Genomic DNA, 13,640 nt, shown 5'->3' on the forward strand with positions numbered 1-13,640 from the left:
AGTAATAACTGTTTTGCTGCTTCCCTCAATACCTTCCCAACTGAGTACCTTGGTTTGGTTGCAGAATGAATTCATAATCAAATTAACTTCTGCTCCAAGTTGATGCTGTCTACAGTTATCCATAAATTTTTCATTTGGTCCCCTCCATTCGTGGCCTGATTCATTCTGCTACCTTTTACAACATGAACCTGATGATGATCAAAATCTGTTCGGGCAGAGGGTTGGGAGCTGATTGTAACCTCTTCCAAAGCTTAGAATTGTATAATATGATTTGCTTACTGATCTGGCAGAGTTTGCTACTTGAACTCTTGGTATCTGCCCTTGATCTTTCTTGATGTGAGGCAGGTGTCAGAAAGAGGCACTGTCCATTCCTGCATCATTCTTAAACCAGTACCACCTTTACAGCAGTGCCTTTTTGGGTGGCTTTTGCAATCCAGAACTCATTACCTGGGCCTAGGCAATGAAAGGAAGGGAAAGAAAGGGTGAGGACCCATATACACCTTAACTCAAAATTCTTCCTCATCCCTAATAAGAGGCCTGCTGCTCTACCACTTTCCTTTAGCAGGAAGGTAGAAAACGCTTTGCTGCTTCTCTTTTGGCTGGGAAAAGTTCTTGCTGTTTATACCACGGTAATGCCTGTAGATACCAGTTAGATCAGTGGTCTCCAACCTTTTTAAGTCGGAGATCACCTTTGTAATTTAAAAGGAACCCAAGATCTACCCCTCTCCCGCCACTGCCCAGCAGGTAAGTCTGTGAAGAGGGAAGGGGTGGCTTCCCTCCCATCCACTCCAAACTTCCCTACAAACAAAATCACTTTAGAAATAAAACTTTTATTTCAGGTACCCATTCAGACTCCAGGAGTCCCTGCCTCTCAAACCTAGGAAAGGATCTAGGACTATGGAATGTGGAGGCTTCTAAGTGACTTCACAATTTTTTTTAATGATAAACCAGCAAGTCTAATGGCTCTATATTTGTTCCAACTTCACTTTGCTTCTGTGTAACTTCTCTTTGGAGATGATGCAGCTATGATCCTGGGACCAGTGAGTGCCAGTATGTTTCCTGTCCAACTTTCCAATAGTATAGGGGATTAGACAAGCAGACAAAAAAACCTGTCTCCTGGGAAATAGGCCACAATTGCATGTCAACGAACTGGCAGCTCCTTTTATTTATAAAAAAACGTTACAATAAAATTGCCATGAAAAGGAATCCCCCAGACCACCTACATATCTTAGTAACAATATATGCCAAAGCTTGTTCATCCAGGAGGTCTTAAAGTTAGTTCCAGAGGGCTTCCCAGGTCCTGAACTGCTGTGAATTTTTTGCCATTTAACCCTGCTGCCTCTCATCCTTACAGGCTGGCTCATTACTCTCAGCTCCATGATGTGCAGACACTGGCTATGCTGTGCAGTGTGTTTGAGGCCCAGTCCAGACTGCAGGGATGTCCAAATTCATGTGCACCCTTCCCTCAGCGGTCTTGCAACATGGTCTCCCACAGCCGATATGTATGGACAGCCATTCCTTTCTGATTGGTTTTCTTTAAAGTATTGAATATCTTTGTGATGTACATGATGTGACTTCTCTTTTCTATTCGACAGCCCAGCTTTACATCCTCAGGCTCCTGTTCCAGCATGTCAGATCCTGGACTCGGCACTGGAGGCTGGAACATAGGTATGGAGAGCTCGAGTAGTTGCTTGTAGGGTTCAGTGTCGGACCATGGGATAGCAGATCAACTTGGAGCCAAAGATAGCTGACATTTTGGCTGTCTGTCTCTCCCTGTGGACGAAGGGTTGTGAGATGGACCTTTATTAGTGACTGTTTGATGCAGACAGAAGCCATATGTCTAAATTTTGGGTGAAAAATCAAGGTCACCTGCTTTGTCTGATAAAGTAAACCTTTCCTGAAGCCCTCTTCAGCTCTCGTGGACTTGACTATAAATACATTTCGCATCTCTCCAGATATCCTAAGGGATTTGTACCTAAGATAGTATAAGTGGTAGCTGGTGATTATTTTATTTTTCCTCTACTAGTTATGGCAGACTGAGTGCCACTGCCTTGTCGCTACTCTGAGTGAAACGAACTGTACCATTTGTACTGTTTGAGGCCATTTGTTCCATGCACTGTAGCACATAGTCTTTACCAGTTAGAACATTTCAGCTATTTGCTGAAGGGGCTTTTGCAAAGTATTCTTTTTGTTCTGTCTGCTTTCTCTTCTTCCTTGTCTGTGTGACGGCTGAGCTTGAATGGTGGAAGTTTGAAAGGTTGGAACACTGGTGACATAAATACTGGTAATATAAATACTAGGTGTCATAAAGGTACTTTCTACAACAGCATAACACTTTTCAGTCATGTTTCAGCCACTTGCACTATATTTGAGAGAGTTCTCACAAGCCAGAGTGGCAGGTTTTCACACGCCCAGAATCAAACTAAAGTGCCAGATTTTTTCAGGCTTTTCCCTGCTGGCAGCTCAAGGGGTGGGAGTGTTGCCAGCCCCCAACCCCCTGCTAGCACTCTGAGGCAAGGTGGATGTGTGCATATCATCTGTTGATATGGAGCTTTTCAGTCTCCCTCTCCCTGCTTCTTTATACCGTCTGCAGCAAACTTACAGGTGAGCAAGCCAGCAGGGGACTGATAACAGTGATTATCACCTCATCAGAAAAACAGTAGGTTCTCTTCATTACTTCAAACTCTTCTTAATCAGCTTACCTGCTGACCTGTTGATTAGCTCCAAATAGCCCTAAGTGGCGGTCACTGTGCTGTCTGCCTGTCCCAGTAAAATTGCAGAGACATGCACGGAAACACTAGCATGCAAACATTAGCTAGCATACCATGTGCCTAGTATCCGTGGGACTGGGGTCCATACTGTGGGAGGGGGCAGCAGGGAGGGGAGGGGAGGGCAGGGGTATGCCAGGCAGACCCTGCTGTTTCTGCAGTCTTTACCGGAGCTGCAGCCCGGGAGCAGAGGGGAGGGGCCAGTTCTGCTGTGGAGCAGAGAGCCCCACCCAGACAGGAGAGCATGCTGGGCTGCTTGGTGTGTTTGGTTTATCTTAAACTAGCAAGGGGTCTGGGACAGACATTGCATAAACCAGTTTGAGCCAAATCAGTTAAGTCTGATACTACATTCAACCAGGTTTATCTCAAACCGGTTTCAGCCATTTTCAAACTGGTTTACATGCACTGAACATCTGTTCTGTTACAGGTTTAAACCAGTTTCTGATTACTTAAACTGGTTTATGTGTAATGCTTGTCCCTAGCCTAACATATCTGGCTTGCCACAATATTGGGCCCTAATGGTAACAAAACTGTAACCACTAAGTGCTGTTTGTGGGTATTTATGGAATGAAGAAGGGAGCAGAGACAAGGATTTGGAACTAATATTTACATGCAGAAGTTATCAATGCTAGGACTGTGTGAAGCTTTGTTCGCCAATTCAATTCAGAGAAGATTCGGTGTCCGAATCGAATCGGGAGACCCATTAAAAGGTCTGAATCGAATCCGAAGCCTCTGAAGCAATTCGGAAAAGATTTGGATAAACTGGAGAAGCGGGCACAGCTGGGCGGATGCAGGTTCTCCTGTGGCTTCTCTGGCTTTGCCTGCCTTTCCCCATATGGGGGGAACCACAGGAGAAGCCCCCATGGCTATCCTCCCAACCCCAGCGCGGGGCAGCAGGGATCACCCCCACTTTGACACCCATGTGGCAGCTGTCTCATTGCACAGGTGCAGCACAGCTCAGCAGGGCACCTCATGCTATCTGGGAGGTGGGGCAGCTCTAGCAGTCAGCCAGAGCCTGGCACAACTCAGCCCCAGCTCCCAGGCAGCGCCCTGCCGAGCCACATTGCACCCGCACCATGGGACAGCTGCCACATGGGTGCCAGGCATGGGGGAGGAGGGGGGCGATCCCTGCTGCCCCGCACTGCATTTTTGGGGGGGTGCGCTCTGCCACAAGCCCTTGGAGGCCCTGATCACCACTTCTACAGCTGGCGAGTGCAGGGCTGCTTTTTTTAAGTGCTAGGAGGCTGCGGCTGGGTGGGGGTTGGGACTGGGCAGGGCAGCCATGGGGGCTTCTCCCGCGCCTCCCCACCACCACCCAGGGAGAGGCAGGCACAGCTGGAGGAGCCGCAGGAGAACCTGCAGCTGCCCAGCTGTACCTACCTCTCCCCAGCCGATCCGAATCTCCAAATCGGCACCAAAACAGCATTGAAACTCCAAACAGATATGGCCGAATTGAAATGGAAGTGGGATCCAAAACACCAAAAGGAATCGCTGTCCCTCCAAAACAGCCGAATCTGAAAGCAAAACGAAACCTAGCCATTTCGCACAGCCCTAATCAATGCTATCTTATTTCTATACTTCCAGATCATGTACATATCTGGAATCAGCCTTAAAGATTTCCTTTCTTGAGGTCTTTTTTTTCACACCAGCATCATTAGCTGGCTAGTGTGGAAAAAATAAATCCCTCCCTGCCCCCAGCTGAAGGTGTGCAAACTGGCAGTAGTGTGCTCCCAGCCCCTTGGGAATAGAATCCTGGCCCACTGATGTGAATAAACACACAGTTGTACACACTTCCTGTGGAATGTTCTCAATAATTTAAATGGAATTAAGGCAAAATATAGCCCTTTGAACCCAGATTTTTTTATACTATATGTGCTGCTCCCCCCGCAAGTGGTTGCATAATATCTTCTGTTGGTTGCTCAGTGAAAGCTTTCAGGTGGCTGAGGACAAATTAAGTGTTCATCTCTTAGCTTCCTGGTCTGTAGTAGGGTTTGTAATGGAGGGAATTGTGAATATTTCTTCTCGACTTTTGTATCTCCACTCCCTGCCTTGCAAACATGGCACAGGTTTGCTTACAGCTCATTTTTGTCACACCCCCCTGAGCAAACTAACCTGCTTTTTACTTTTACAGCAAGCAAAGAGTCAGAGCATTCATCCACTCCCTGGTGCGAGTCTTCCCCTGAAGACTTCCGCTTCGGAAACTTAACATACACTGACCATCGAGAGCGTGAGAAAGATCAACATGAAAAAAACAAAAGGTAACACACGGCATCTTCCATTTCAGTAGCTGGTGTTTGGAGCTTAGTGTCTTACCTTGGAAGTTATCAGAGAATCAGCTGAAAGTCTCTACTGTTCTAAAGGAAAGATCCCACTCCTTTATTCCAAACAATTTTCATTCAGTTAGTGGCTTGTAAAAGTGTAATGCTCCAAACAAATTCTGCTGTGACTGACTGCAAGTCGGCTACAGTCAGACCCCAAGAAAAGAATACTTACCTCCAGCACAAACTAATGTGGATGACAAATGGAGGCAGCTCACTTAGTCTTACCACTACATTGTTGCTGTAATACATGCATACAGTTCTGTCCAGGAAGCCAGAATAATCTGTTGCTCCTTTAATTTTCTCAGAACTCCTTGCCTAATCCAGTGATTCTCAGTTCATGAGATCCTTTTAAGAATATTGCAGGATGCAGTGTAATATTAGCAACACCTACGCATGATTCACAAAATTAAACCCAGAGTTTTCACATATGACCTGATAGTGTCAAAAACATTCTGACCTGTTGTAGTCTTTCTTAGTTCTTTGCAACAGAAGAATGGCTCTCTTTTTTTTTTCTGTAGTCAATAAAAGAGTGAAAGCTAAGACCTGGCATTTTTCTGAGGGGTACCTTGAGGCTAATAAAAAGGTTGAGAACCACTGGCCTAGCCGCTGACATGGACCTGGGGTAAGAATTGCAGACACAGCCCCTGAAAATAAGCAAATCAAGCACCTGACCATTTAGATTGTTTCCTCCAGGCTCCTGGACCCTGCCAATGCTCAGCAGTTTGATGACTTCAAGAAATGCTATGGAGAAATCCTTTATCGCTGGGGTCTGCGAGAAAAGCGAGCTGAAGTTCTAAAGTTTGTCTCTTGTCCCCCAGACCCTCACAAGGGAATTGGTGAGTGTGTATTTTTGCATGTTTTTGCTGTTGCTTTAGTGTTGTTATTCTACCTCAAGGATATGGGGGCTAAATGTTCAACAGGCCTAATGATCTAAAACAGTGCTGCTCAATCTACAGCACACAAGGCCAAGTCATCCAGCCTTTGAGTCTCTCCATGGGTCCAAAATTTAGGTGGTGTGGGGGGAGCAGTACTAGCATTAATTGCCACGCCCTTGATGCCAGATTTTTGGACCCGTGGAGAGTCCCACAGGCCATAAGATTTAAGTGTGCAAGCTAAATCACCAGTTCACAGTGGAGTCGATATGCAAGGCCACTCTGGCTGGATCTGGTGTGTGGGTTTGGACTGGCATGCCAGATAGCACCTACACACTGACCCCATGTACCAAACCCACACTGGATCCAGCCTGTGGACCAATGCCATACCACTTATCCAACCAATTAGGCCATAAGGCTGAGCACCGCTGATCTAAGATATATCCATTAAAGCCTGTTGGAAGTTGGCATTGGCATCAAATGGTATTGAGCATTCTGCCGTTTTGGGGTGGTATTGGGATATTTGGATCTTGGCTCAGTAGCATTGTAGATAGGATGGAGAAGCCTTCCTCTCTGGAAAAGCTTTACTGCTACATTGCAATGTCCAACTGATTGTTTAGAAAGCTGTTCCTCCATACCTGTAAATCAGAGAGTAAATATGGGGTGATGGTTATCTTTGACTGTGGACTAAAAGGTTCCTGCAAGGTGTAGTGGAGAAAATCACAAAAACCTTAAATCTAGCAGCAGAGGTAACTCAACCAGACATGGTATGAACAGATCACTCTCCCTAGATTTGTGCCTAGTAGTATCGCCTAGAAAAGACTGCATTTGCAGTTTATTCGCATTAGGATTCTGGAAAAGATGTACTGGATTTCTGGGTTAAAGTGATTCCAGAAAAATGAGCAGCTGCTGTAAGGAGGTTCGTCTTGCCCCCTTACCTTGATCTTGGGCTGGAGGATAAGAGCACCCTGAAATGTGCTGGAATCTCCTCCAAGGGAGGGTGCCGGTGGGCCACACTCACATGCTGAGCATTAACTTTTTGTAATCTGTGTGTTTAGCCAACGCCACAGCAAGAAACAGACACGTCCCATTTGTTCTTTCTTGGTTGTACTTTAGAACTGTGGGACAGAGGATGTCAAAGGGAATCTCTCATCTTTACAGTGTCTCAATTCATCCCAACTTCATAATTGCTGAAACCCTTTACTTCCTTAGCAGCTGTTAAGGTAACTTCAGTTAATGGAGTTCATGGGACTCAAGCCAGTTCCTAGTGCATTGATGTCTTGTCCTAATTAACACTGATTATTTCCCATGTCGATAATCTCTGCAGAAAAGCAGAGAACAGAAAGGAAAAGTGCCTTGTAAAAACCCTGTCTCCCTTTACTCTGAAGGGCATTTTTTCCAGGTCAGGTCCAAGACCAATGAATAGGGCTTTGGAGGAAAAAAAGGAGGCACTCCTTGTTCCTGCCCTTGGAATAGACAGAGAAGTGAGAACTCTTATGCTAACTGTTACTCTCCTTTTTTTCTTCTCCCTTTCTTCTGTTGTCAGAGTTTGGGGTGTACTGCAGTCACTGCCGCAGTGAAGTGCGGGGCACCCAGTGTGCCATCTGCAAGGGCTTCACTTTCCAGTGTGCTATCTGCCATGTGGCAGTGCGAGGCTCCTCCAATTTCTGCTTGACCTGTGGACATGGGGGACACACCAGTCACATGATGGAATGGTTTCGCACCCAGGAGGTGTGTCCTACTGGCTGTGGGTGCCACTGCCTGCTTGAAAGTACATTCTGAAAACACCTGGCAAGAGCAGACAGCATCAGTGGAACTAGATTCGATACTTCGCTCCTAAGCTGGGGTCCTTTTCACAGCATCTGTCAAGAATGCCCATTGGAGCTGAAGTGGGATTTTTCCGGTTGTGCATTGCAGTGATGTTAATAAGTGCTTCCAGTCTTCCAGCAGCTTCCCAGATTGTGTTGGGCTTAGATGACCGTACTTCCTGTATTCATTGCTGGCAATGGATGCTGTACCAGAAAAAATATGCTCTACTACAGAAGGATGAGTTGTGGTTAGTTTCCATTGGCCAAAGGGGCATCTTTAATTTCTTTTGCAGAACACCTGTCTCAGCTGGCAGGGTCAAATTTGTTCAGAATTTTTCTAGATGCTTCCTAGCAAGAGACCAAGTTGGACAAAAAACAAATTCCTTAAAAGTCAGAATAATTCACAGGCACAATGGGATTTCAAATCTGTCTGTATTGGAAGAGCGAATGGTCAGTGGACTTCCATGCTAAGACACTTCAGTACCAAGGAGTTGGAGGAAAATGTTAATAACTTTTGTTCTGACCTGCCATTTATTGACCTAATAGTTCTGTTTGTCGTACAAAAGGAAAAAAAACTACCTTTTTTAAAGACTGTTTCCTAAAGTTTCTTATTCAGCAGGTCATTATCCATAGCTGGTATAAAAATCCCAGACACATGGCCAAGGTCACTAAGTCGTTGCCTTCTAGCAAGTTTAGCATTATTACTCCTTAGCGGGGGGTTCCATTTTGTTCCTATTGGGTGGAAAGATGCACTTTAAGCCACCTATCCCTGCCTTGTCAGAAAGACACTTAGTGGCAGGCAAGGGCTCGGTATGCCTGGGCCTTGGATTAGCTCAGTCCCTGTGGAGTGATGGGTCCTGCCTCTTCCAGTCTGAGATCTGCTATATGAATATGTGTTTGGAAGTGTGTGGAGGCACTTCAGAAAGCTTCTTCACTCCCTGTACATGAAGAACAGGGATGAAGTTCTGTGAGAGTCCTGTCAGCTGTCTCTTTTGGGGTATCCCTCCATACCTTTATCAGGGCTCAATGTATAATTCAAGACTCATTTCTGGAGAAAGCTTGTAAACTTGTGTGTTGGAGCTTACTAAATAGTGTGGCAGCAATTTCAGGAAGATGGCAAGAAAGTCTGCCTGTCAGATGGAATGCTGGGATTTGCAGAGGTGATGAATTTCCTTTTTCACAAAAGTTCATATGTGAAGATTAATTTGCAATTACCAGTTTCCTTTCCAAGGGACCATGTGTACATCTGTTCACTTATGCAGATGCTACTTATATTTAGGCAACTGTGAATGTAAATCAGGCAAGCAGCCTGAACATGTCTTAGGTTGGACCGAGTCCAAGCTGCTGGTCTCAACCTTTGACCCCAAGCAAATAATTGTCAGTCTTGTCCTACCTAGAATTAGCTCTAATCTTGGTGACATCACAGGAATACATCCCTTGGACTCCACCTCTGTACATGAATATGTTTCTTATCTTCTGAAATGCCTCATCCTAAATCAGGCATTGAAATCCTGTGAGTAAACTGATCATGTATCCAAGTAATAAAATTATTTTTTTAACTTGACTGGAAAAACTCTTTTCCTTTTCTCTCTCACCTTTGCTTGGAATTGTGATGTTGGGACTTTCTCTAAGGCAGTGATTCTCAACCAGAGTGCTGATTTTTCAAGGGTGCCATATAGTTACTGATGTTAAGTGTGAAAACATGATTCACAAGATAAACCCAGAGATTCTGAGCTGTTGTGGTCTGAGTTTTTTGCAACCAAATAAGTGCTCTATTAATTTTTCTGTAATGAAAAAAATAAGTGAAAACTTAAGAGCTGGCTTTTTCCAAGACGTGCCTTGAGTCTATTAAAGGGTGCCTTGAGACTAAAAAGGTTGAGAACCACTACTCTGAGGAAAAGTGTTTGGAAGCTGCTGTTTAGTTTGCCAGCGTTTCCCACTTGGGATTTTTCTGTGCGCTGTGTCAACCTGTTTTGCTTCTAACTGAGGAATAAGCCTTACCAGCTGTGGGTACAGCCTCTGTCCCACAGTTGCATGTGAAGATATGCACTTGGCAGATTGCAGGTTTGGGTAGCCGAGCGTCTAAAAAATCTGAAATATTGCGAAGTACTTCTTCCTTCTGCCAGTGCAGTAGTGGTACTTCCTGTATCTGAAGCACTGTTCTCTCCTGTCTGTGGGAGAAACGGTTTGAATTGATAAACATTAAAAATGAAATAAATAAAATGTGTGAGGTTTTTATTTAAGTCTTGGAGAACAGGCCAAGCTCCCCGTCAGCATTTGTGGGGAACAGCACAGTTGCATCTTCCCCACACAGCAGTTCAATAGTGTAAGGAATTTGGAAATGCCACGTTTTAGTTCTAGTTCTTTAGTGGTCTGCAGTCACTGTCCTTGGGAGCTGCAGGGAGTCAGGGCTGAGAGCAGTGCTGGGATCTGTGGAGGGGGCACAGTGGCATTGGCTCCAGCACATTTAGAGGTGCTTCAGCTGCAAGGAGCCTGCAGGCATGCAGGGTGCTGCGCTGCTCCCCACTGGAGTTGCTTCAGCAGCAGGATGTCAGACCCTGCCCTTGCCCTTACCCTGAAATACAGGCAGGCAGGAGCTCGGTGATGTGACTAGGGTGAGGCCAGTCCCTCCTTGGGGCTCAGCAGGCCATGAGCTCTGAGGGATGGGAGGTGCCCCAGGGCAGTGCCTGCAGCTGGCAGCAGTGACCTTTGTGTTGCTCAGTGGGGAGGCGGGCGGCTGACTCCGTCTCCCTCCCCCTTTTTCCTCCTAGTTCTGTGGCCTGTGCAGGACAAGGCTTCTGCATACTGTAGGTTCAGCTATGGCCTGCAGGACGCATGGGCCCCATAGACCACAGGCTGGGCTTCAAAATCTAGAAACTTGGGCACCAGACCTAGGGAGGTTGTGGCAGGGGGACATGCATCCTTTCCCTTCCCCATGCCACATGCAGGACCTTTTGAACCAATGGGGTATGCGGCTGCTTTTCCCAGCTTTAATCCCCCTCTGCGAGGGTCACGTTTCGTTATTTGTAAATACAAACCTTAATTGCAAAGGTCCAGAAATGGGTCTTTACAGAAAAACCCAATGTCATAGAGTGGACTGCACTAGTAGGCAGGGCCAAGAGATCAGGGCAGGGGATGTTCCACACTGAGACGAACAATATCTCCCTGGCAATAGGGGAAAGAACATCTAAAAACCTTAATGTAAGCCTTAGGGCCTTAGCATGTCAACCATTGCTGGAACTTATTATATTTTTGGGTTCATGATGCCCCTTCAACTTTTAACAAAAGGGCTAAATGCATGATAAAAGTTTTTTGTATGCTAATGCTCCTCTGCCCTTCCTGTTAGCTAGAGTTTCTCCATTGTGTCATTTTGCTTAAGCCAGGGTGTTCAACCCTTGGCCCACAGATCAGATTCAAGCCACAGAGCTGTCATCTAGCCTGCAAAGCTCTCCACAGATCCGCATGGTAGCTGCTCCCCTGCTGCCAAATTTCAGGGCCTGTGGGAGCTCCATGGGCCACATAAAGGACCAGATTGGGCATAAAGGACCTGTTTGGGACTTGATACAGTTGCACAGGGTCAATCTGTAGTGTGGGGCAGGGGGCAGTGCAGGGCCCAATCCTGGTGGGCAAGACCCAGTTGGGCCTGCAGACCAGACCCATGCTGTTCATCTGGCTCATGTGGCCCAAAGATTTAGCACCACTGGCTTAAGCACATACAAATGGTCTCACAAGCTTCATCAGGACTGAAGTATGTATATGTGTCAAAGGACTGAAGTTGTGTTCAAGGATTGTCCTGAATAAAATTGCTTTCCAAACTTCAGCGCCTGACTTCTGAGGTTTCTGTCATGGCTGAAATAATATTTTAATCTAATAACGTTCATCTTGCTATATTCCCGCTGATATTTGGGGGGGGGGGGGGGGAATTTTCAGGTTCACACAGCACCCACAATTATATTTAGAGTCAAGGGGAGCTACAGGTTTTCAGCACTCATAGTGGAGAAGATCAGGAAATCAAGGCCATGGCTCCTAAACCTGAAATAATTTTCCTCCTTGTTTTTGAACTGGAAACAGAGTAAGATAGTGTCATGATATCTGCATTTTATTTCTGGTTCTGCAATAGGCTCTCTGTTAAGCAAGTGGCTTTACCTGTCTGCCTCAGTTTGTCTTTGAAAAAATGGAATGCGTGTCCACAGCTGAAAAATGCTATTTAAAGTGTTAAGGTATTTTCTTTGTTCTGTTTTTTATGGAGCTAAATCCTTTGTCACCACGTTGTTTGCTCTTTGCAATCATTTCATTATGGACAATGAAAATAGTTCCGTTCTTATGCAGTAGCCTGATGTTACGGCATTAGTGTTGCAGACACAGCAGAGATGCTTATTTCTATTGCAACTAAAAATACAATTTTCTGTTGGTCTTATCCACAAAAACAAATAAACAAACAAAAACCTGTTTTATGTTTTCCCTTAAACTTTTGCCAAATTTGATCTGGTCACATCTTTATTTTTCTGGACTTCAAAGATAACCTATGTTCAGGAAACTTCCTTTTGAAGTCCTCACATGCTTATTCACTTGAAACAAGCTATTATGGAGTAATTGAATTTCTTTCTTTAACCTACAGACACTGCTGCTTGTTCCTATGAGCAAAAACACAGTTCTGAGAGTGAGATGTTCCAGGTTGGACCACTGGCCAAGTACAAAGGTGATGAATGCATTGTTTAGAGCCACAAGAGGGCAGCACAGAACCAGATAGGAATAGCCCAAGCTGATGTTCTTGATTTTTGTAAAACTTGCCTGTCTAAGAGTCCATCACTTGTCTGAACAGTCCCATTGTAAGGCCAAGCATTTTCTTCATGCTTGGAAGACTTCACTTGATTAATGTCAATTTATTTCCATTGCTGGATTTGCCCAAGAAGCCAGGTAGATGGAATTAAGAGCAGGCAGGGGGTGAACAGATGTTCTAGAAGTGGCTTCTTTTTCATTCTTCAGATACTCTCATATCACAAACCTTCTTACGGTGTATGGACATCACCACCATAAAACATCCCAGTGTGAAACTGAGGGAGCAGTACTACTGTGAGATCTACCTGATTAACACTGGCCTTGCAGCGTCACTTTGCAATGTCAGTTGCAAAACTCAATCACTTGACTGCTGCATGTTAGCAAATGTTGTAGTTTGCACACATGCAAGAGGTGCCGTACCCTGTTACTGGGAGCGGGGAGGCAAGAGAGGGGTATAGTACCTTTAAGAAAATCCTACTGTGAGCATAGACCAGACTTCAGATTGTGGAGGAGCTTCTGCCAGGCCTAGAGCATTGGGAGGACTGCTGTTGAATCCCAGAGTGCCTTGACATGTGCTACCCAAACCTTGCTATTGTGGTGGGAGAAAACTCCCTGGAGTTCGTTGTTTAGCTGTATAGGGACCAGGCAACACAGGTAAAGTTTTTACTGCAGTATATTTACTTGAGCAATGACCATTAAGCCAGCAAAGAGGTAAAATGGCCCCCCCTAAAGGGTGGGGCGTTCTTTTATACTTTTTACAATAAGGCAAGACTACAGGGTTAATAAAAGCAATACTTGTGCGGTGCTTCACAGATTTTCATAGGAGCATATTTCTATTAAGCTGAACTAGCACTTTTTAAAAGCTAAAAGTTAAGTAATGTCACAACCCAAGGGTGTGATTTTTTTTTTTTTTTGTGTGCGCTCGCGCTTCGGCACTGCTGAATTATTTTCCCGCCATTTGTAGCTTTCTTTGCAGGGTGCATTTCTTCATTGCAACACAGAAATGCACGTTGCAAGGAGTTCCCGCCATTTGTATTTAAATTTGTGCCCCACTATTGGTCAGTCCTAAATTATTCCTACGTGGCGGCTAGC

General features: G+C 45.3%; 1 protein-coding gene across 2 annotated transcripts in view; it reads left to right on the top strand.

Annotated features, from left to right (window-relative positions):
* WDR59 (WD repeat domain 59) overlaps window positions 1-9,333 on the top strand; it is a 78,743-nt gene extending 69,410 nt beyond the window's left edge. For both annotated transcript variants that reach the window (XM_025199769.1, XM_006020183.2), the window contains 5 exons: window positions 1,355-1,502; window positions 1,596-1,668; window positions 4,900-5,026; window positions 5,783-5,925; window positions 7,508-9,333. In XM_025199769.1, coding sequence (XP_025055554.1) covers window positions 1,355-1,502; window positions 1,596-1,668; window positions 4,900-5,026; window positions 5,783-5,925; window positions 7,508-7,743 — 727 coding nt within the window. In that variant the 3' untranslated portion in view covers window positions 7,744-9,333. The remainder of the gene's footprint in view (window positions 1-1,354; window positions 1,503-1,595; window positions 1,669-4,899; window positions 5,027-5,782; window positions 5,926-7,507) is intronic.
* Window positions 9,334-13,640: the final 4,307 nt, after the last annotated feature.

This window comes from Alligator sinensis, unplaced genomic scaffold (genome assembly GCF_000455745.1).
Source record: "Alligator sinensis unplaced genomic scaffold, ASM45574v1 scaffold203_1, whole genome shotgun sequence".
Classification (NCBI taxonomy): domain Eukaryota; kingdom Metazoa; phylum Chordata; order Crocodylia; family Alligatoridae; genus Alligator; species Alligator sinensis.